The sequence below is a fragment of the Podarcis liolepis genome, assembly GCF_965112155.1.
Source record: "Podarcis liolepis genome assembly, chromosome: 2".
Classification (NCBI taxonomy): domain Eukaryota; kingdom Metazoa; phylum Chordata; class Lepidosauria; order Squamata; family Lacertidae; genus Podarcis; species Podarcis liolepis.
Window position 1 is genome coordinate 68,384,592 of NC_139555.1, and position 22,640 is coordinate 68,407,231.

Consider the following 22,640-nt stretch of genomic DNA (forward strand, 5'->3'; position numbering starts at 1 on the left):
AATGTGTGTGAAAAGTGTGGAGCACTTATACCGCGCTACGTTAAGTATTTATTACCAAAAAAACCCCAACAACCCAGGTCATGCGAGTCTAGGTTCCTGCTCCCTCCAAGTCAGGTGTGTGTGTGTATGTCCGCCTGCCTGTCTCTTTCTCTGTCTCTGTCGGCCAGTTCTGCATGCGCGCGCACAAGCAGCAGCCTACCCGGCGCTCCCGGAGCCTGGCTCTGCAAGCGACAGCGGCCTCTCCTTTCCTCTAGGGGGCGGGCTAGACGGGGCGGAGCGGCGGCGGAGCTGCTGGGCCGCTGGCTGGCGGGCGGCATGGGGCTGTGAGCCGGCCGGGCAGCGCCCAGGCCCCGCGCCCGCCATGCCAGGCAAAGCCCAGCACTTCCAAGGTCCCCAGGTCAGCTGCTGCACCAAGTACCTGCTCTTCGCCTCCAATGTGCTCTTCTGGGTGGGTGAGCGAGCAGGCGCGCGCGCGCGCGGGACGCGGCCCGCCTGGAAGCGTCGGGGGCGCGGTGGGGAGGGGGCTTGCGCCGCCCGCTTCCCGCGGGGGTGCCGAACTAGGAGTGGGGAGTGGGGCGTGGGGAGAGACGGATGGGTCTCCCCTTATTTTCGGCTGCAAGGTCCGGGCCTGGCTCGGGGGTCGCTGGCCTGCCGGGAAGCAGAGGGGGCTCTCCCTCTCCCCTCACCCTCCTTGCGGCGGAAATAATGGAGAGCCGTCTCTCATTTTAAGGGTGCTCCGGTGGAGAGTCTGCAAGAAACTGAGTTTGGGGTGGGGGTGGGGTGGGGAAGGTTCCTTTTTATGAGCGCCCTTTCCCTGGGACGAAGACGCTTCCAGCTAGGATGGTCATTATACCTGGTTTGGTACATGAATGTGTGAATCTAGACTGTGATCCGTGTAATCCGGTATTGTCTGAGGGGCAGCATTATACACTTCGGGCAGAGCAGCGGTTTCCCCCACCGCTTACTACCTGAGCTTTTTGTATGCAGAGTATGTGCTCTTCCCAGATTCTTCCTGCTGGTAATGCTCAGCTGTATTTATTGCCAATAGAGTGTCATTCCCTTGCCCCCACGCAAAAAAAGTTATTCTCTGGCTCAGGAGGTTGAAAGAAATTCTGTGCATGTGTGAACAGTGTGCAGCAAACCAGGTGCCCAAAGTCAGCTGCTTTGAAGGCAGGTGCGCCAATGTTCTTTAACTACTTACTGTTGGTGAAACTCCTGCGGAGGGCTTCTTGCATTGGTTGGTTGCCCCTCATCCAACTTAACCCCCCCTTTCTTGTTCTCAGGTGTGTTTGTTGGGAAGGGTAGTTGCCTTTGCAAGCTGCCATCCAACAAAACTACAGTTCCCAGGGAGCAATAGGATGATCTGAGTGCACCCAGTGCCATCAGGTCACACGTGCCACCATTGTGAGCTTGACTAGGAAAGAACTTGCATGTAATGCCTTGGTTCTCTTCCATGAGCGGAAAAGCATCTTCCAGTCAAAGAAGGGCTCTTTATGTCATGATGGCCAACGTGGATGGCTTTAAAACAGAAGCAGACAAGTTCAGAGAGAATAAGACTGTCGATAGTAACTACTCAGAACCGCAGTTGGGGAAGAGTTTTGTTGGGCTCAGAGGGGCTTCCCGTAAGGATTTGCACAGCCACTGTAAGAACAGGATGCTGGACTTGATAGGCCATTGTTCTGGTTCAGCAGAGCTCCAAATCTGATGAGCTTTTCCTAAGCGTTCTCTGAGAAATCTTGTAAATACCGTGGCCATTTGAGACAAGGGGAACTTAGCCACCACTGCTTTCAGCCTCCACTGTTCTTGCGTGCTTCACCACCCTCGGCAAAGGAAGTTGTGCTATGGGAAGGTGTGTCCATCTGCCTGTTTGGTTGTATCATATGCTTGTGGTTTACCAGTTGCAGCACTGAGAATCCCTGCATCTGTTTGTTTGTGGCTTTTGCCATTGACTGACATAACCCTCAGAAGGCATTGTGGTAAAGATGGGAGTGGCCTGCGATACTAGACACCAGACTTGCCCTCTGACTCATTTACCACAATATTGTGCTAACAAGTGCATTTTTCTATATAAGACAGTGTTGTGGGTTTAGTTATGGTCCTGTGTGTCTGATTATGACAATACCTATGTATGCTTGTTGTAAAATTGTTCTTAACAGGGGAAATAGGCCCAGAGGGGAAGCCATTTTGCAGCAAGACTGTTGTTTTTACAGGGAAGTTATCCCAAATCCCTGATACACATCATGGTGCCGCAAGCAAGTTACTCCTTTGGAAATGCAAAAGAACTTTGCTTCCAGCTATAATCTACAATGAGACTTGGGTATGCTTCAAAAGTTTCAAAACTCTTACACAGAAAATGCTTCCATGCAGGAGACGTTGCGAAACCACCCCCAGAATGCGTACGTTGCATATACATCATACTGAAGAGCTGCATATGTGCATATTCACATGTAATGGTCTACCCCATGTGTAGGCAAACTAAGGCCCGGAGGCTGAATCTGGCTCAATCACCTTCTCAATCCGGCCTGTGGACAGTCCAGGAATCAGCGTGTTTTTACATTAGTAGAATGTGTGCTTTTATTTAAAATGCATCTCTGGGTTATTTGTGGGGCATAGGAATTCGTTCATCCCCCCCCCCAAAAAAAATATAGTCTGGCCCCCCACAAGGTCTGAGGGACAGTGGACTGGTCCCCTACTGAAAATGTTTGCTGACCCCTGGTCTACCCATAGATTGCATTGCCTTCTGTTTTGCCCACAAGACAGCTTTCCATGTTGTCACATTTGAAGCTGGCTTGTTTTGACCTGCTGCGATTGTTCCAACCTCTACCAGTCACGTTTGGGAGTGAAAATAAACACAGTGTTAGTAAGTATGCCTACAGTTCCCAGGGAAGCTGGGATTAGCTAGAGTTGCTTCCCTTAACATATTGCCTGCCCTGATGGGCATTGGACTCCTGCACTTCCTGTACAGTGAATGCTGCTGTTTGTGAAATATTTATTTATTTTAAAATGTCTCTGGAATAGTACTCTCTGGGCAAGGCCACACGATGCAATTCAAGATGAAAACCTGCATAAATAATAAAATCACAAAAGCAACTATTAAGTCAAGATCATAGGGTGGAGAAAGATGTGAACCCAAGATTTCTCCAGATTAAAAATTCCTTCAAGCTTATCTGAAGGGAAAATGGTATTGTCGTGACACGTTTTCTGAAAACCAGTAAGAAGGATGACAGATAAACCTCTTGGGGCGGGGAGTTCTACACTTGGGGTGGGGAACCTTTCGGCCTCCAGGTATTGCTGAACTACAGTTCTCAGCAGCCCTAGCAAGCACAGCCAGTGCTCAGGGATGATAGGAGTTGTGGTCCAGCAACATTTGGATGACCACAAATTCCACATTACTGATCTAGATCTTGCAGGTGGCTAGAGCTACCTCAGGTGGCTGGGGGCATTCACAACTGATTCTCCTTGGATGATCTATATGTGCAAGGTGGTAGGAAGCATTCCTTCAGATAAGAACATCTGGTTCATGCAACAGCCGGGACTTGTTTCAACATGTTGAAGGATGAGGGTGAGTCATCTCTGATATTTTGATAAGGCAGACAACCTGACAGAGTGATCCAGAAATGGGCTGTGCAAAGGTACAGATGCTGTTGTTTAGAAATAAGTTTCCTTGGGTTTTGTGAGTGCTTTGCTTATCCAGAGTTTACTTAAATCCTGGTGTGTTTACAAACCTGTAAGTTTGCCAGATACTGAGTTGGGCTGCTGTTCCATCTAGCCCAGCACAGTACTATCTACTGTGACTGGCAATGGCTCTCCAAGGGTGAAGAGAAGTATTTCCCAGCCTTGGTACCTGAGAGCCTTTCACCTGTAGAAGCCACGGATTGACTTACTGTTTACAAAGCATGCACTCAGCCACTGAGTTATGCTTTCTTTTCAGGTGTCCTCCAGATGACTTGTTTATTGAGCATTCATCCTGATTTGCTTGCAAAAAGCTTATGCGGAGGTTAGATCATACCTTGTTTTTACGGGGCGGTTATACAACAAGGAACATTCATCTTGATTTGCTTGTGGGTTGTTTACATGTCTTCCTGTGCTTCATTCATCCCTTATGTTTCGGTGCATTTTCCTGCCAACCAACCACAAAGTCCATTTTTTTTAATTTCCAAAGTGGGTTTGCTCTGCAAGGGACAGCAGCCTGTTAATCCACTTTAATGGCACAAACCCAAAGTTCCGGTATGCACCTGAATCCCTTTCACAGAATAGTAACCATTTGGAAGCCACGTCAGTTAATTCAATTTCTTTTAGTTCTTTGACTTTTCTGTTCTTGGCCCCTTCCATTTTGAACTGTGGGTTTTGCAGGTCATTGTGTACCATGGCCAATTCCAGCTCTCTCCCGCCATTTCCATGTTTCTGGAATATGACTGCCTGTATAAAACAAGGTTAGCCAACAGAGTGCTTTTAAATGTTTTGGATTGCAATTTCCATCAGCCCCAGCCAGCATGACCAATGGCCAGGAGTAATGATAGATGTAATTTAAAAGCGTCTGGATGGCATCATGTTGGCTAGCCCTGTTGTATACAAACAGTTCTTTTCCAGAGACAGTGTGGTAGCTTGTATTGTCCATGGTACACAATGACCTTCAAAACACATGGAGACTAGCTGAAGAGGGGAAAATGCAGCACAGGACACTCTCAACTTACTTCCAGAAATAGTGTGTAAAGCCAAAAATGAGTTCAATGTCACGTGGGATTGCTAAAGTACTTTTTCCTGGATGCCCTCTCCCTTTCTATGTTTTATTTTTGCCAAGCACGTAAAGCTGAATGGACACATGCTAAAGGCACATAAGCTGCGAGTTACCAGTACTTTTACGTTACCTTCTGTGTGTACACAACCCTAATCAGTGTCCCCTCTAGGTAGGCTGATGTCTTAACTATATCTCCATTATACACCGCTAGAATTTTGGTGCTGGCTGCTGCATTTTGGGGGCACACAACAAAATGCCTGGCAAAGTTCCAAATGCAATAGCCCCTGGTCCTGAAAACTTTTCTTGGCTTTTCATGAAGTCAGATCAAGGAGTACTCACGCTGGGTCGAAACAGAGAGCCAAATACTTCAGTGGAATTTTTCTTTGAGTTCCCAGCTGAAGTGCTTATTTTGCATTAGGAGATTGTGGGGTGTGTGTAAGCAGCGGGTGTGTGGGTTGGGACGGAGAGCTTTTATTGGCATGACAGGACCTCCCAGCTGTGTATTATGCAAGTTTGATTTGTGTTGCTTCCAGAACTTTGATCTTTTTCTCTAGGAAGGGTTTACTTGTCTATCACGATACCTTGTTTGATCTGTCTCCCACCCCTTTTCCTTCTTCTCTCCAGAAGAAAAAGCATAAAAAAAACCAGAGAGGGAGGGGAAATCACCATAAATGAGACACAAAGAGGATCACCTGGGTATGAGTATTGCATCAGCAAAAATGGTTCAATAGAGAGGGTTGGCATGGGAGAATCAGATTCACTCCATAGATCAGTTAATGCAGGATTTGGGGAAATTGTATTTCCTCAGACCTTTTTGTCTGCATTAGCTTGCCTGATGGAATTGAGAGATAAAGGTAACTAAAGATAAATGCTTATCCTTTCAGAGTCCTAGTTTATTTGAAACATTTTTGCTCCCCTCTTTAGCCAAAGAGGCTCCCCAAGTGGCTTACAAAAAACTGTGGTAAGACATTTGCTTGCCTCAGACTTTAAATCTAAAAGGCAAAACACACAAAGAAAAAGGGATGGGGAGGGAGGAAGCCTTGGGCACCAGTTCTTAAAGTTATTGTTCTTTTAACACAGTTATTTAGTTCTATTTGTGTAGATTTTAGCTGTCTAAGAGAGCAACTGCTCTCTGGAAAAAACTCTTTTCCTTCCCCACCACCAATCAAATCTGGCAGCTAAGCAGGTAACACACAGTTCACCCAAGTTTAGCTGTCGGAACTCAGTGGCAGCTGAAATCTGCATTGAGGGCAGGACTTGATGGAGTTGCCCTCCCTTGCTCATGTAATGGTGATGAAAGAAGCCATACTTCATTGTATTATTACCTAGTCCTAGTGGGTGGCAAATTGATCTTCTGAACAGGATTTGTTGCTGGCATCAATCTTTGCTTTGGAGATCTTTAAGCTATAGCATCCATCATCTTAGGTCAGAAGGTGGTAGAAATAGCAAGATTGAAGTGTCCAGGTTGACATTGAGGGATAAGGTTGTTCAGGATTGTAGGGTGAACCATAAGCAGCACCCTGGAAGGCCTTGTGGCCACAGGCCAGGATGCTATCTTTTAACAAGCTAAAGTCATCATTACAGTCGTACCTTGGGTTGTCCAACAGAATCCATTCCAGAAGTCCATTCGACTTCTAAAATGTTCGCAAACCAAAGCACGGCTTCCGATTGGCTGATTGGCCCCAGAAAAATGCCAACAGCCAAAACAAACGTTTGGCTTCCAAAAAACATTCACAAACCGGAACACTTACTTCCGGGTTTGCGGCGTTTGGGAGCCAAAATGTCCGTGTTCCAAGGCATTTGACAACCAAGGTATAGCTGTATTGGCTTTTGTGTAGTCAGTAGTGTATTTGCATGAGTCCCAAAGTAGTGACAAATTAGCATTACCAAACCAGGGCAAAGTTTTTACAACAGTGACTTGATTTTCGAAAGTCACTTTGTAATGCTTTTACTGTGCCAAAAATGTGTCAGGAATTGGGCCTTAGCCGAGATGGCTCTGAATAGCCCTAGCTTTGCCCAAACTCTGCTTGTCTTTGTCTGAGGCATGCAAAATCATTGAGAGACTTTGGCAGGCCAGATGTGAGGCTGGCTTTAGGCAGAGGGCTGGTTCGGATGTAATGATCACAGCTTAATAAACCATGATTTATTAAGCCAAGAATGAGTTCTCTGCTTCCTCCTCCTTTAGTTCACAGGCTACACTTATCCTGTCCTGATTTGTTTAAGATTTAAACATTGAGCCACAGGATATGATCCTAGTTGTTGCGATTAAACCACAGTTTCCCTGTTCACATGCAACAGGAAACTGCAGTTTAAACAAAGCATGATAAAAAGGTGAAGTCCTCATGCAGGGTTGGTGGGCTCAGGCATGATGCCTGTTCTTGGCTTAACACACCTTGTTTTATTAAGCCAAAATCTTTCCATCTGAATGGGCACAATGTTAAACAGTACTCTGTGTACTGATGTTGCTTCTTTTGCATATCATCACCTCCATGTTGGAGCATCCCCGGAGCTCCGGAGCCCCTTGTCTCCCATCACATAAATTTCCTTTGTGGCACCTACATGCAGCTCCCCACAGACAGTGGGGTAAGCATGCAGCAATTGCCCTAGGAAAGAGGCAGGGCCTTATTAGTGGGCAAGGGGAGAGCTCTGACCAATGCTGCTGCTGTTTCAGGAACGTTCCAACTCCTACCACGGGAACAGAGCAGCCATTGTCTGCATTGTGCCAGGCTTTGAATTGCTCCAGACGCTGTGTCTCCAGCCTTCTGTTTTCCAAGACTGGCAAGCCAGGACCCATATCGGGGGTGGGGTGGGGAGTGGCCTGTTAGTGTCAGTGGGACTGGAAAAGTGTGGCAATTCAGTGCGTTCTATCCTGCAGTGGTGTAAAGTTGGCCTTGTAAGATCTCTCTCAGAAAGAGAAGTTGATCCCCTTTATTAAGAGTCTCGATTAGGTGTTGGCTCCAAGGGTGCAGGGCTGGGAGATATTCTACATCAGGGGTGGGAAACCCTTCTCAGCCTCTCATGCACAAAGCATCAGTGGGAGATCCCAGAAGCAAACATTGGCAGAGCAGATCATGTATATCTTACCTTTATTTGGCTAGACTAGTTTCTACAGGCATTCTACATGCCCCATCTCTATCCTCCATCCGGACAAGCAAGAGGATTTATCAGAGTTCAGGGACACATTCCAGCCAGGCAGAAACCCTCAGGGTGTGAAGTAGGCCCAGTGAGAGGGGTGGGCTGAGGGGAGGGAAAGCCAGATAGAGAGACCTAGAAGGCAGCATTCAACCCCAAGCCCTGAGGTTCCCCATCCCTGGCCTAGATGTCTCATTCAGAGTGGGCCTCCTCTTAGCTGGGGAGATGGTGGTCTTGGGATTGAGGCACACAGGAAGTAGCTGCTGCTCCATAACAAATTCACGGAGGAGAAGGCTATCAATGGCTACTAGCCACAAGGGCTATATTCTGCCTCCTCTGTCAGAGGCAGTAGGCCTCTAAATACTACTTGCTGGAGCACAGTAGTGGGAAGAGGGCTGTTGCCTTTATGTCCTGCTTATGAGATTCCTGAATTTGATTGGCGAATGTGAGGACAAAGATGATGGACAGATGGCATTTCGTCTCATCCAGAAGGCCTGTTCTTAATTGTGTGAATTTTGTGCCCTCCAATTGCTCCTACTTAATAGGTACAGCAATTGCTTTCTTGCTGCGTGTTCTGAATGGGTACCTAATGCTGTAATATATCCATCAGGCATCCGGATCCAAGGATATAACAGTGGACGCAGTTTAGATTTGTAAAACTGTACATCCTGCGCTCCATGTTTGGAAGTTGCATTTCAGAAATACGCAAGGAAGCATGTGGTGCCCCTGTCTTCCTCTGTTACATTCTGAAGTTTGGGAAATAAAAAAGTCATTTTGTGAAAAGGATCTTTAAAAAACAAAACAAAAACGGAGGATGTTTTGAGTTGAGCTTCTCTCACTCAAAGTTCCAGTCTGCTAGTCATGACCTCCATACCTCTTCCCCTTTGTGCCTGACTCACCCTCCCCTGTCTCAAGATGTGGCAGTGAGCTGAAATGAAACCTAATTCCTTACCCAAAACCACAAATCAACTGCTGTCCTAAACACTCACTAGGGAGTAAATCCCCTGGACAAAGTGAGGTCTACTTTAGAATAAAGATCCATAGGGTTGTGTTGTCAATTATGCAATGGAAATAAAAATGCTGAGTGTGTGTGAGAGAGGGAATATGAAATGTTTCCACTTTCAAAATTTAGGTTTTTAGAATTTTTTTCCAGGCAGGATATAGGCCTATCTGATTGCTAGGTTCTGGGACTCAGATCAGAAGAGGATACACCCTGTTTTGGTCCTGCTGATCCTCTAACCAAAGTCCACTGAAAGGCACTATCATTCCTAGGGATGGATTCAGTTAAGTTCATGCACCCGTAGGAGCCAGCACAACAGAGTCCTGCTAGTGCAACGGGACTTCCTCCTTGCACTTCCACCCCACCCGCCATTGGCTCCGGAGAACCACCAGAACAGCACAAAGCAGGAGGAGAGGGGGAATCGTTCTGTCGGGCAAGCTGAGATGCTTGCGCTGATGGAACAATTAGAAGAGCACAACGCTGAATTCTTCCCTCAGTCTCAATCATGCTGCCATGCCTGGGAAGTGCCATGCATTGCTAATGAGTTGCAGGTGGCTGTAGTGCTTAGAAGTGGGCATGCATTGGGGAGTAGGTGCTGGAGAGACTGGAGGTCCCGTTGGGATGGAGTGCAGTTCCTTGGCAACATCTTCACCTAGCCTGGTCCTCACTGATCCCCTGCATCTAGGGGAACTTGAACATACCTTGTCAGGTCTTAACTGACTCTAAAAGCTTCAAGCCGTGTGGAAGATGATAGAAGATGAATACTTCTTTATGTTATTTCTCAGCAGTTCGTGCAGCACATGGGAGATTGCTGTGTGTTTTGCATGGAAGGCAAATGGTGAAGTGGATCCTGGTAGACTTATTACCCACTGCCTTGCGTGACATCTTTAGGAGAAGAAAAGGCTAAGGAGTAAACCCTACACTAATCCAGAATGGGGTCCCTAAAGTGGTTGGATGGCTCCATGTACACCTCTTTCCAGCAACTCCTGCAGCCAAGCTGGTACCAAACGCATTGCTCTGCTTTTCTTTGGACTGCATCAGCGAGGCCTTGTCTTGTCATCTGGGCAGTCCAGGACCTCCATACACACTGCCCAAGGGAGGCCACTTCAGTGCTGCTAATGCAGCAGGAAGCAGCCATTATGAGTTACTGGTCTCTGCAGCCGCAGCAGGCACTGTACTTCTCCAGTGGTTTGGCTTCACCCCCAGAGGTGCACTCCATTGTCTCTCGAGACAGATGGATGCCAACAATGCAACAGATTTGGTGCAAAGATTCCTGTAATGTGTGTTAGGGTGTGCTCCTCCTGCTTGCTGTGTTCTCCATAACACTGTGCTCTTTCCTCTTTTTCAGTTGCTGGGGGCTGCCTTCCTGGCCATTGGTCTGTGGGCCTGGGCAGAAAAGGTAAGTGTGGCTGCTGCCTTGGACCATAGTAATGATGAATTTTCTGGCTGGTGCTTTTTAATGTTCTCACTGGCATTCAGGATTATAGATGGCTCTAGTGCTCTTAGCCGTGGTGTTAGGTTCCTGAAACGAACATGCCTGTAAACTAACCCAGGTTCTGGAAGTAAGTAGCTTATCCCCTCTGACTAGGTGAAAAGGACAAGTGGTTGACAGGCCTCTGCCTCTGAGCACTTTGTGGCACATAGCTGTGCTGCCAGCTCTTAACAAGTGAGCTGAGGTAACCAATCATTTTCTTCTAGCCGGCAAGGATACTCTAGTTCACCAGTGAGCGACGTTCATTAGAAACACCAAGGAAGGGATTCAACATTGCAGCTTCTCTGATGCTTCTGTCAGCACAAGCATTTGTGGTTGCTGGGTGAAATTATCTCCTGTCTCTTCCATGCAGTGTTCTGGGGACCCTGACCCTCCAGAGTGGATCTGGGGGAGGTGAAGGGGGGGAGAGACACCCCATTGCACTCTTGTAAGCCCTTGCTCTGACTTCTGCTAGCATGCCAGGCTAGTTGGATCCAGGCCCCAGATCCTCTATGTCAGTTTATTAAGGACTCAGTGTTGGACTGAAAATACAGACTTGTGCAATGATCTTAAAACACACTTCTGGATGTAAGTTTCATAGGATCATAGAACTGTAGAGTTGGAAGGTATTTCTAGGATCATCTAGTTCAACTCCCTACAATGCAGGAATCTTTCTCCTAACATGGAGCTTGAATCCTTTTGAAATAAGTGTTCCTGTTTTCCAGGTAAAGTTGGTGGTATTCAGCCACGTTTTACTAAAAGTAGGCCCACTGAAATTAATGAACATGACTAAGTTGCGCCTATAAATTTCAGGAGTTTGGCTGAGTAAAACTTAGTTGAGTACCATCCAGTGGGAGGAATTCACCATAGAGCTATGGCAGTCATTCTGCATGGTCTCTCAACACCCCCTTGAGCCTTTTTTGGGGGGGTGGGGGGGGTAGGGGTAAAGCCCCAAAGCACTAGAAGGAGCGCTTGTGCTGGCTTCCACTAACGAGACTTGTTAGTTGAATCCTGCCCAGTATATTTGTGGCGCCAGCTTATACATCAAATTGAATTTCCAAGTTTCAAGTCCTTATCAGGTATACAGCAGGCCTATGTACAAACTGAGGACTTCAATACCAGGTGACAGGTTGTGTGTTTGAAATGAGCTGTCTGTCAGAGTTTATGACCACAGACGGGCCTTTCATATGACATGACATCGCCTCAAATATGGCGCTTTTCAGTTGAATTGGCTCAGGCTGCCCACTGTTGAAAAATCAAGGGATGTGCTTGCATGTGTTTACTAGTCCTTTGTGAAGGTGATCCATTTAGGGTACACTGCAGTAATGCCTACTTCCATTCTGAACCCTGATCCCTTGTGTTACAAGCTGTTTTACCCATGTACAGCAGAGCTCCCACTCCGAAACATCACTTTTATTGTACTTGGCTCTGCAGGATAACTCCCCTGGGATTTACAGCAAATCCCTTCCTCTCCCTAAAGTCACTGTACATTTATACTGAGAGCCTCGTTTTCTTCCCATCTCCCCTTCTAACCCCAGTAAATCATCCTAAACAGAATGTGTGGTGTCCTATCAATAAAGAAGAAATATTGAGTCCTGTGACTTGTGAATTTCAGGTCCTAATGCTCAAAGAAGGATGCTGCTGTTACTTGCAGTGCTGGGAAAGGGTTGTGGGTAGCAGATTCTGAATCCCAGTGGTGGATGACCTTTTTTCCTTTTTGGTTCAATGGCCACATTTACCCTTGGCCAATCCAGTGGTGGAGGCAACCAGAACAGGGTTGGCCACTCCCTCTCGCACACACACCTTCACATGCACACTCACATGCAGGAGACTGAGAGGCACACAGTATCACTCCTTAGCTGATCCAGGCAGAGCAGCTGAAGAGGAGGGTTTACTGCCCTGTACTGTGTCCTCTTTAATCCCCCCGTTTTTTACTTCTGCCAGTGTGGTGTAGTGGTTAAGAGTGGTGGACTCGTAATCTGGTGAACCGGGTTCGCGTCTCCGCTCCTCCACATGCAGCTGCTGGGTGACCTTGGGCCAGTCACACTTCTCTGAAGTCTCTCAGCCCCACTCACCTCACAGAGTGTTTGTTGTGGGGGAGGAAGGGAAAGGAGAATGTTAGCTGCTTTGAGACTCCTTCAGGTAGTGATAAAGTGGGATATCAGATCCAAACTCCTCTTCTTCAAATTGGCTGCATCAGCCCCTTGAACTGGGGGTTAGCTGCTTCTGCTGTATCCCAAAGATGTAGGGTGATGTTAGAGCAAAAGCATCAAGAGGTTGGAATCACCCAGCACCCTTTGAGCCTAGTTTAGACATAATTAGTAAACCATGGTTTGTTGTTACATCTAAGCAGGGACGCATGTCTCTTGTATCCAGTGGCTTTTGGGAAGCGCTAGCTTCTCTGAATCTAAATATGGACATGAGAATGTAAGAATTCTTTTGATACGTCAAACCCAAAGGTCCATCTAGCCCAGTAGCATCCTATTTCCTTCCAGCAGTGGCCAGCCAGGTGCTTCTGGGAGCTCCCCAGCCTTCAGCTGTTGTCCTTAGCACCTGCTGTTCAGAGGTATGCTGCTGCTGTCCATGGAGGCTCCATTTGTCTATAAGAACTAATATCCAACACTACGCTTATCTCCCATGAATCTGTCTAATCGTTTTAATGCTGTCTCAGCGAGTCGTTGCCACACACCCTAACCCTGTTGCTGTCCCTGGCCTGCAAGGTAGCTTCCATATAAGCCACAGGAGTAGCAGTGTTGGTGCATTACCACTAATATTACTATAAATTGCAATAAAACTCCTATTCCGTGTGTGTCCATGGTGATGCGCTCCCTTGGAAACAGACTCCTGTCTTCCCCTGCTCTGCTCTTGGAACATGGCAAGACAAGAGATGTTCTCCTTTCTGCTACCTGCTTCTCCATCTTCTCAAAGAGTATTTAGCTCTTCAGAGCAGGTACACCTGCCTTTCCCAACCTGGTGCCCTCTGCAGCCGTGAAGGCTGGGGGTGCTGGGAGCTGGAGTCTGAAAGCATCCTGAGTTCACTGCATTGGGGAAGGCTGTGTTACATGATTCACAAAAGTGGTCTTAAATCAGCCACTTCCGCTTTGAAGAAGAAGCAGCCAGTTCCTTCCTGAGATTAGTCTCTCTCCCCACTCCTACTGTTTGACCCCAAAGGGGCAGTTTACTGCGCACAGCTCGTATTTTTTTAAAGCCTTGATAACATAACAGGTAGTTTGACCTTCACTCTGTTACGGTTATTACTGCTTGTAGTTAACCAGTGAGTCATTTGCTGTAATAACTGTTGTGATTTACATGATCGTAGCATTAAAAGTGTTACACCATCAATGCTGTGAACTTGGGAGTCATCCATCCCTTCTCCCTGCAGGGCGTGCTTTCCAACCTGTCGTCCATCACAGACCTGGGTGGCTTTGACCCTGTCTGGCTCTTCCTTGTGGTCGGAGGGGTGATGTTCGTCTTGGGGTTTGCTGGCTGCATTGGAGCCTTGAGGGAAAACACTTTCCTGCTCAAATTTGTAAGTCTTTGGGTCTTCCTGCTTTCCCATTCCGGGCGGTGGGAGCTGAATAACATGAGCTGGGCGCATCATGCTCAGATCTCAGCTTGGCAAAATGCAGCACATCAATACCTAGGAGTGGGCTCCTTTCTGTCTCAGCCTCCTTGGGCCTTAGGAACTAATGCTGGAGCCTGGAGGGAGGCTGAGTGCAGGCATTGCTGCACAAGGAAGGCCAGCTGCAATCAGGGGTTTCCCTAGATAGTACAAGGAAGATCAGGGCAAGCTGAGGAAGGAACACTGGATGTACTACTTGGAATGGAAGGACTGAGCAGGGAGCCAACATTTTTTGGGTGGGCTATGGAGGTGAGAATGAGAAGTACGCATGGGAATGAAACTGGAGTACATGCACTCTGTTCCTAGTGCTTCTGCATTTTAACTTCTGTTACCTTCCTTTGGGGGAAATATCGTAATAACACCTTGATTTCCTTCTACTTCAGAAGTTTCAGAGGAAGTGAGCAGCACTAGTATTGAGTATTAGCATAGCATTTTTAGGTTTTGATATCTTAAAGGTAAAGGTAAAGGGACCCCTGACCACTGATCGGCAAGTCCTAGGCTCTGTGGTTTAACCCACAGCGCCACCCGCGTCCCTTTTGATATCTTAGTGTGATTTAAGAGACACTTAAGAGTAAAGGGACCCTTGACCATTAGGTCCAGTCGTAGTTGACTCTGGGGTTGCGGCTCTTATCTCGCTTTATTGGCCAAGGGAGCTGGCATACAGCTTCCGGGTCATGTGGCCAGCATGACTAAGCCGCTTCTGGCGAACCAGAGCAGCGCACGGAAACACCGTTTACCTTCCCGCTGGAGCGGTACCTATTTATCTACTTGCACTTTGACGTGCTTTTGAACTGCTAGGTGGGCAGGAGCAGAGACCGAGCAACGGGAACTCACCCCATCGCAGGGATTTGAACCGCCAGCCTCCTGATCGGCAAGTCCTAGGCTCTGTTGTTTAACCCACAGCAACACCCGCGGCGTCCCTTTTGATATCTTAGTGTGATTTAAGAAACACTTACTGTCTTTCTTACTCTTCTGTATTTATCATCTGCCTTAACAAACAAGTTCTCAGGGCAGCCTACTTCCCCTGCGAGATGTGACTATCTGATAAATGTGAGGGCGATCCTTATCCTGCAGCCATGCGCTGCCTGGACATCCCCAGGATTCCCCTGCCTTACTCTCTGACCTGCCTCTGCTTTGCCCTCAGTTCTCTGTGTTCCTGGGGCTCATTTTTTTCCTGGAGCTGACGGCTGGTGTCCTGGCCTTCATCTTCAAGGACTGGATCAAAGATCAGCTCAATTTCTTCATCAACAATAACGTCAAGGCCTACCGCGATGACATCGACCTGCAGAACCTCATAGACTTTGCTCAGGAATATGTGAGTTGTACGATCGCCCTGAGCGATCTGTTTGTTCTAGGGCTGGTGGAGTGTGAGGCGCCGTGGTATAGAAAGACCCTGCTTGTGCACATGATAGTTTGGGAAGCCATTCTGGCCACCTGTGGAGATTCCAGTGCTGCTGGTTGGCCTGTTCTTTCTCCCAAAAGTTGTATTTTCTGCAGTCAGAAAAGAGATGGAAGAAACATAGGGAAAATGAAGGAGAACTGTGATGTGATGACAGTGTTAACATAGATACCTATGACAAGCGAGTGAGCAATGCATGGTGTTTCCAGATTAATAGGTACACAGTGTACAAGCATCCTCTGCATCCCGTGGGATTAGAGTGGTAATGGTTACCAAGCACACACCAGAGCTGACTCTGCCATCTGGTGGCAGTTGATGAAGCTGCAGGGTTGCAGAAATGCTTCCAGCAGCCTGTATCCTAAAGTGACAGGAACTCTGTGCTGTCTTCCATGAAAGGCCTCATCTTATATAGCGGGGGTTGGAAACCTCCTGCCCGTGGGCCTAATGAGATCAGCTGGGTCTCCCAATTTGGTCTGCTACACTATTTTGCCCAAGTGAAGCCTAGGTTCCCTACACCTGACCTCGTGTACAGAGCATGTAAAGACGCAGCTGGGCCCAAGGAGGTTTGCAAGTGCTGCAAAGCCCTGTGCACAATGCTACGTTTAGACTTATAAAGTGCAGTGCACAGACCTGTGCAAACCCTGCCGATCAGCTGATCGTAAACATGGGCAAAAGCAGGTCACATGACACCATTGGGCTATCAGATGATTGGCAGGTGGACAGTCCTACCCACCTTTCAAATTTAGGCTGCTGGGATGCGGAAGATAAGGATTCAGCCCATGGGTCAGATCCATTTCCCCACTCCTGCTGTGTAATATTTTGCCTTCCTTCTTTGTGACCACATCTGTCCATTTTGTCCATTTTTGTACCTTACCCAATCTAGTTGTTGATGGACTCCCATCGACCCCAGCCAGCATGGCCAAGTAGTCAAGAATGGCTGTAGCTGTAGTTCAAAACATATGGAGGGCACCCATTTGAGGAAGGCAGCATTGGTGTTTTTGTGGGTAATTGGTTGCTCGACACTTACGCTGGTTAAAACTGTCTCCCTGTACAGTGGTCTTGCTGTGGGGCTCATGGCCCTAATGACTGGAACCTCAACATTTATTTCAACTGCACTGACTCCAACCCCAGCAGGGAGCGCTGCGGGGTGCCCTTCTCCTGCTGTGTCAAGGACCCTGCGGTAAGGAGCTGAAAGGGGTGGTGAATAGGCCTTAAACCTCAGGAACAAGGGTGAATTCTTTGTTGCTCATTCGCTCCAGACCTATGGAGAGCACGCTTAAGCTGAGACATTAATAGAGCAATTGCTCAAGTGTATGAATCATTGCCTAGTGGCAGAGATGAGGAACCTGTGACCTTCAAGATGTTGTTGGACTCCCATCAGTCCCCACTTTTGGCCATGGTAGCTGGGGCTGATGGGAGCTGGAGTCCAAGAACATTTGCACCTAGTGTACATAGGAGGCCAGGTTAAAAATACAATGATCTGGACGGGCACAACTTTCTGTTTCATGAGCTATATTGGGTTAGGTTGGGGGGTAGATGGCAGAACCAAGGGCTGCAGCTGAGGTATTTGGGAAGGTGTGTCATGCAAAGCCAAGTGTTGGAGAGATTTAGGGGGCAAAGTAGTGAGACCTTTCTTGGGGAAGTGGTTAGAGAGCTTCCCAGTATGGTTTGATTAGCTTTGGGTCTGTTGTTTCCGCAGGAGGATGTTCTCAACACGCAGTGTGGCTATGATGTCCGCCTTAAACTGGTGAGAGCTGGGTTGGTATGTCTGGGCCCTGGGTGGGAGGAGGCAGGCAGATGTGCTTCCTAGAAGGCACATCATGGGACCAGGCGCAACTGGCAACGGAACAAGTTAGCATTCTGGGTTAAGGGCAGAAATAATAAAGCAAGGGGTGGGCTTGTGCATGTTCTAAATGGGGGACTGCAGAAGTGGGACCAAGTGGCTAGGTTGGGGTGGGCTGGGACTAGTGGCCACAGAGCAAATATTATTTTTGCCACTGGGCACAGAGGATTGTAGCATTTCGGCTGAAGCGGTTCCCTCGTCTCTGGGCAGAAGATGGTTCTATGCATCCCTCCTTCCAGAGCTGTTCACCTGCTTGCCTTTGCCTTCTCTGCAGGAGCTGGAGCAGCAGAGCTTCATCCATACCAAAGGATGTGCTGGCCAGTTTGAGAAATGGCTCCAGGACAATCTCATTGTGGTAGCCGGGACTTTTGTGGGCGTTGCGCTGCTCCAGGTATATAAGCTGCTGCTGCTGCTGTGAAGCTGAGGTGGTGGTTGTTTTTGCAGGATAAAGTGCCTCTGAACTCCATATTGTAAAGCAATAACCCGCAAAAAAGGCATCCCAAACCCAAGCCCACCCAAGCCTTGTTCAGATACTTAAACTCACATGTTCTCTATTGTGCAAAGGGGCAGGGCAGGCAGGGTTGCGCTTGTTAGCCCTGCCCCCTCGGTCGCATCCCCATTGCCAGCCCCTTTGTCTTCCACACATTGGAAGGCAAACGTCTGCAGTGGGGATCCTGCACTCACTCCACCTCGAACTGCCTTTTCTCTCTTCTGTGCCTGCCTCTCATTCTATTTGCCATTGTACTGCAAAGGCAAAACTGGCCAAGACCTCCCCCTCGCCCCTGTGAGTGGCAGTAATAATACTGAGTTGAGAGCTGTGAAAAGATGGAATCAGTATCCTTCCTGATGGTCCCAGCTTTGTATAGTGCTTGCGTGCATGCGTACAAGTGCTTCTCCTTCTCTTTAACGTGCACCATCCTCAACCTTGTATTTCAGATCTTTGGCATCTGCATGGCACAGAACCTCGTAAGCGACATCAATGCCGTGAAAGCCAACTGGTGACACCAGAGCAAGGCCTGTGTCGCCTTCCCCAGGCCCACAGCGCCCTCCGCAGGACTGAAGCCGCAATCCTAGCCACAGCCACAGGATGCCGCTGTGCCATTAACCAGCTGTTTTTGTGTGGGTAGCCAGCGCTACCGGTATTAATGGCTCCCCGGCGCCCTTCCATATCGTCCTCTTCCTGGTTGGGGTGCACATGGCATAGGAGCTGTGGGTGGCCAATGTAAATAGTATTTATTATAGGACATTCTGGACAGGACTCCTTCCACCGCTACCCTCACTGCAATATTTGTGGAGCCAGGCAGCCTGTTGCACCTGCAGGCCAGAGACTCTGAAGGCCAAATGATACAGGGAGTCTGGGGCTGATTGGTGCCACAGGAACCCCAGGCGGATAAGGCACAGCCCCTCCGGCTTCTTGTTGGGAAGCTGGTTGGAACCACCATCTTGTTTCTGCTGCCTGGTGCAGCCCTGACATTTGTACCCTCCCTTAAGCCTCTACTTCCAGGAGGGGAAGTATGTGGCTCATCTGACATTGTTGGACTCCAGCTCCCATCGGCCCTAGGGGGTGGGCAAGGGATGATGGGAGTTGTAGTCCAGCAACAGTAGGAGTGCCATGGGATCCTCGTCCCTGCTGTACTTGAATTTTCTGTGCTCCCCTCTCTCTCCATCTGCTCAGGTCTCCTCTATGTCGGGGGATTGGATTAGGAGGACACGAGGTTATGTACCCTGCTCTTCCCCCCCCCCATGCAAACCAATATGACTCTTGGCTTATGTGGGTCACACTGTTGGTCTCTGCCCTCTCTCTCTCTCTTAGGATCAGAATCCAGCCCAAAAGTATTAAGCATAGGACAAGACCCGCTGCCGCATCCCCTTTCCCATCACAACTCAGCCCTGCCTGCTTTGTTTTCCAAAGGGTTTTCAGAGGCCCTCTTTCGACAGCTATGCACACACAGGCAAAGCTGGACATGGGTTCAGCTGCTTCCCCCAAGAGAGAGAGCCAATCTGTACAAAAGCTGTGTTGGGTTTAAAACACTGGAACACAGCTAACACCTGCTCTGGCACAAAGAGTAAGACTCCCTTGTGTGTCAGAGAGAGAGAGAAACTACATGTTTCTTTATCTCCAGGCTTACCTGGATTCACTTGTGTAAGAAATATGCAAACCTTTGTATGCAACTCCATCTCCTTTCACGTATTTGTCTGTGGGACCCACAGGGAGCACTCCTGGCTAAGCTGAACAAAGTTTTGGCCTTGCCTGCACCTCATGCTCTGTCCACCCCATAAGCCCTGCAGGACCCCCACCCCCAGTGCTTCTTTGGGGCCCCGCTGGTGGCACTTCTGAGAGGGCACATGTTTGGGAAGGTGCATTTTGTTCTGCGCTTGGATTTGTTGTCATCTTCTTGCTCTCTTTCGGTTGGCATTCTTCCCTAATCCCCCTGGACTCTGCTGCTAACAGGACTGATCCGACTGTCTGGGATTTTGCTGTACCCAATAATAAAGCAACCCCTACCAAATGATTGTTATGCTCTTTTTACTCTAACCCCCACCCCACAAAAACAGGATGGTCTTTGTGCTTAAGCAGTGATTTCTCTGCTCTTTTTAGGAGCATACAAAGCTGCCTTATACTGAACCAGACCTTTGATCCATCTAGCTCAGTATAGTCTACATCAGTTTCCCAAACTTGGGTCTCTGGCTGTTTTTGGACTACAGTTCCCATCATCCCTGACCACTGAGTCCTGCTAGCTAGGGATGATGGGGGTTGTAGTTCCAAAACAGCCCAAGGCCCAAGTTTGGGAAACTCTGGTCTACATTGACTGGCAGTGGCTCCCCAGGGTTTCAGGCAGGATCTACTCCCAGCCCTATCTGGAGATGCCGGGGATCGAACCTGCGAAAGCAGATGCCCCACCACTGAGTTGTGGCCCGGTTTGTCGTGCTCTTGGCAAGGTTTCCCTGCTGTGTGAAGTGGGTGGCAATGTCTCCTTGTCTTCCTCTCTACAGAAGACCTGGTGCCTTTTCAGTTGCAGTGTCAGCTTCTCTCCACATGGGGGTGCTCCTGGCTAGCTTTCCCCCAACAATTCCAAACACCACAGCTCTTGTGCTTATTGCTTGCGGCATAGGCAAATGTATGCTTTATGCAAAAGGGGGGGGGGGAGATGAGGGAGGTGCTGGTGGAAGCCTGATGCTCAGGCGGTTGCTGCCTGCTAGGAGTTTCCTGGTTACTGTCACCTTTGGCAGTGACAGTGAAACAGAAGGTTAGCAACGCTAAGAGAGAATTTGCAGAACTCAGTTAAAACAAGGGTGAAGCACTAAAACTGCTAGCACATTTGCAAAGCTAAACTGGTTTCAAATTGGATGGGGGGCCATGTGTTGAGATTCCTGCATTGCAGGGGGTTGGGCTACATGACCCTCACGGTCCCTTCCGACTCTACAGTTCTGAGAGTCTATGTATGCATAATTATGTACTTCTCAGTAGCATTCCCCCCCCCCAACCACGCACCCAGCCCTCTGAAAAAAGGGAAAAAGCTATTATGAAGCTGTCAGCGTTTATGAAAAGGAAAACTAACTACTGCATATGCAAAAGCTACAACCTATCCATCTTAATCTAGGGGGAAAGGATAACTTGCTAAGCAGATTTACTTTCAACTCAGAAAGTCTACGGCATGCTTGACTGTTTCAACACTTCTAAGGCATAGTAATACAAATATGCTTCTAGTCAAACTACAGGCTGCCATGTCAGATCACATCCGACTGCTCTTTCTACTTAGGATTTCTCACTCCATTCATTTGCATCTTGCTGCTTTTTCCAGTTTATTCTTTCTGCACTTGGTTATTTATGCTCTTTTCAGGTGAACTCTTACTCATTCCCTTATCTCCTTCAGCCCTGCTGCCAGTTGTACTCGGTTTTGCAATGCGGGATTGTCATCTGCAGTTATTTGGTGGCCCAAATAGGCAGGGGATTAAAATAAATTAATAAACCCACTTCTGCTGATGAACTGTTTTGGGGGGCGCATCTTTGTTTGGTACAGACTCTTCCTTCTCAGTAATGTTTTTCTACATGCATGTCTTTATCAACCACCCACCCATTTTTTTAAAGCCGCCTGTAGTAGCTCACATTGTGCAGCACTCACTTTATACTGTGGCATCTGCAGTTGTTCTTTATATCTGAAAAGTTTTAAACTGTAGATTGGTTTGGTTGTCCTCTGCCCTATCTGCAGCTGCCCTATCTCATTCTGCTTAAAGGAGAATAGTGTGCAGTGACAACTTGTATATTAGTCCATAGACATGAGAGAAGTATAAATAATTATATATACGTACGTGTGTGTGTGTGTGTGTGTGTGTGTGTGTGTGTATACTGTATAGAGAGAGAGAGGAAAAATATATTCTCATTTGGGCTGCCAAGTAATAGCAGATGACAATTGCATGCTCCTGGCTTTTACAGTCAATGTTGTAAGCCACCCAGAGATCTTTTTAGTTGTCAGATGGCCTATTATTTTATCTGCATAAACTAATACAAACCCCAGCAGGCTGCAAGCATATTTTAAGGCAACCTTCCCTAATCTGGTGTCTTTCAGATGTTTTGGACTCAGGGCCATCTTCAGCATATCCGGTGCCGTGGTGCAAAGATCCCTCTGGTGCCCCCCCCCCATTTTCCAGAGTTGTTGACTTGTCAACCTTTTCCCAAGCCTCTGCAGGGATCGCTCTCCTCCCGTGGAGGCTTGGGAAGGAAGCTGCAGCCCACCAGCCATATAGTTGGTGTGGCGCAGCTTCCATCCTAAGCCTCTGTAGGGGTCGCTCTCCTCCCGTGGAGGCTTGGGAGGCAAGCTGCATGCCCACCAGCCATATAGTTGACAGGGCACAGCTGGCGGGCGTGCAGGGAAAGGGGAGGCTGCCGGCAATGCCCGCAGCTCCCCCACTCTCTGGGGCGCCCCTGAGAGGCCAGCGCCCCGGTGCAACACGCCAGTAAGCCCAATAGGAAAGACGGTTCTGTTTGGACTACATCTCCCATCAGCCCCAGCCAGCATGGGGGACAGCTGACTTAAAGAAATAATACAAAGCGTAGTTGAAAATTAAATTCTAGAGCGATGGCTGTGTTAGTCTGTGGCAGCACCAGAGTCTCGTGGCACCTTAAAGACAAAAGCTGCTATCCTGCCCTGTTTCCAAGGGAAAGTGCTGCTGAACTCAATGGGGCTTGCTTTTGAGTATGTAGAGCCTGCTATTGTAGGCGGGAATTAACTTCATTAGATGCCTTATCCTTTTATACATCCAGGTGTATATCAGAAAAAGCGCACTTATAATGAAATGTGAAATATATGGTAATAATTCACGTAAAGCTTTAAAATATGCAAAATAAGCATTCACCTTTCACAACAGCAGTAATTGATGGGACATTGTCAAGTATGTAATGGGTAGTTTGCTATCGATAATTCTGAGCTCAGAAA

The 22,640-nt window shown here is 48.0% G+C and overlaps 1 protein-coding gene across 2 annotated transcripts; it reads left to right on the forward strand.

The window, feature by feature from the left end:
• The first annotated feature begins 260 nt into the window (after positions 1-260).
• Positions 261-19,715, forward strand: TSPAN17 (tetraspanin 17). Of its 2 annotated transcripts, none has more exons than XM_083488526.1 (8): positions 261-397; positions 10,219-10,269; positions 13,724-13,870; positions 15,108-15,278; positions 16,417-16,542; positions 17,062-17,109; positions 17,480-17,596; positions 18,142-19,715. In XM_083488526.1, exons 1-8 carry the CDS (start codon positions 362-364, stop codon positions 18,205-18,207), a joined length of 762 nt encoding a protein of 253 aa, XP_083344652.1. In that variant the 5' UTR covers positions 261-361; the 3' UTR covers positions 18,208-19,715. The 2 variants fall into 2 exon arrangements, with proteins under 2 accessions (XP_083344652.1, XP_083344651.1); XM_083488525.1 differs by having other exon boundaries at positions 271-448.
• The last annotated feature ends 2,925 nt before the right edge of the window (positions 19,716-22,640 follow it).

Coding starts and splice junctions, on each gene's coding strand:
- TSPAN17 (XM_083488525.1), top strand. CDS start 362: ATGCCAGGCAAAGCCCAGCACTTCCAAGGTCCCCAGGTCAGCTGCTGC. Junction 449..10,218: donor CCTCCAATGTGCTCTTCTGG/GTGGGTGAGCGA, acceptor CCTCTTTTTCAG/TTGCTGGGGGCTGCCTTCCT. Junction 10,270..13,723: donor TGTGGGCCTGGGCAGAAAAG/GTAAGTGTGGCT, acceptor TTCTCCCTGCAG/GGCGTGCTTTCCAACCTGTC.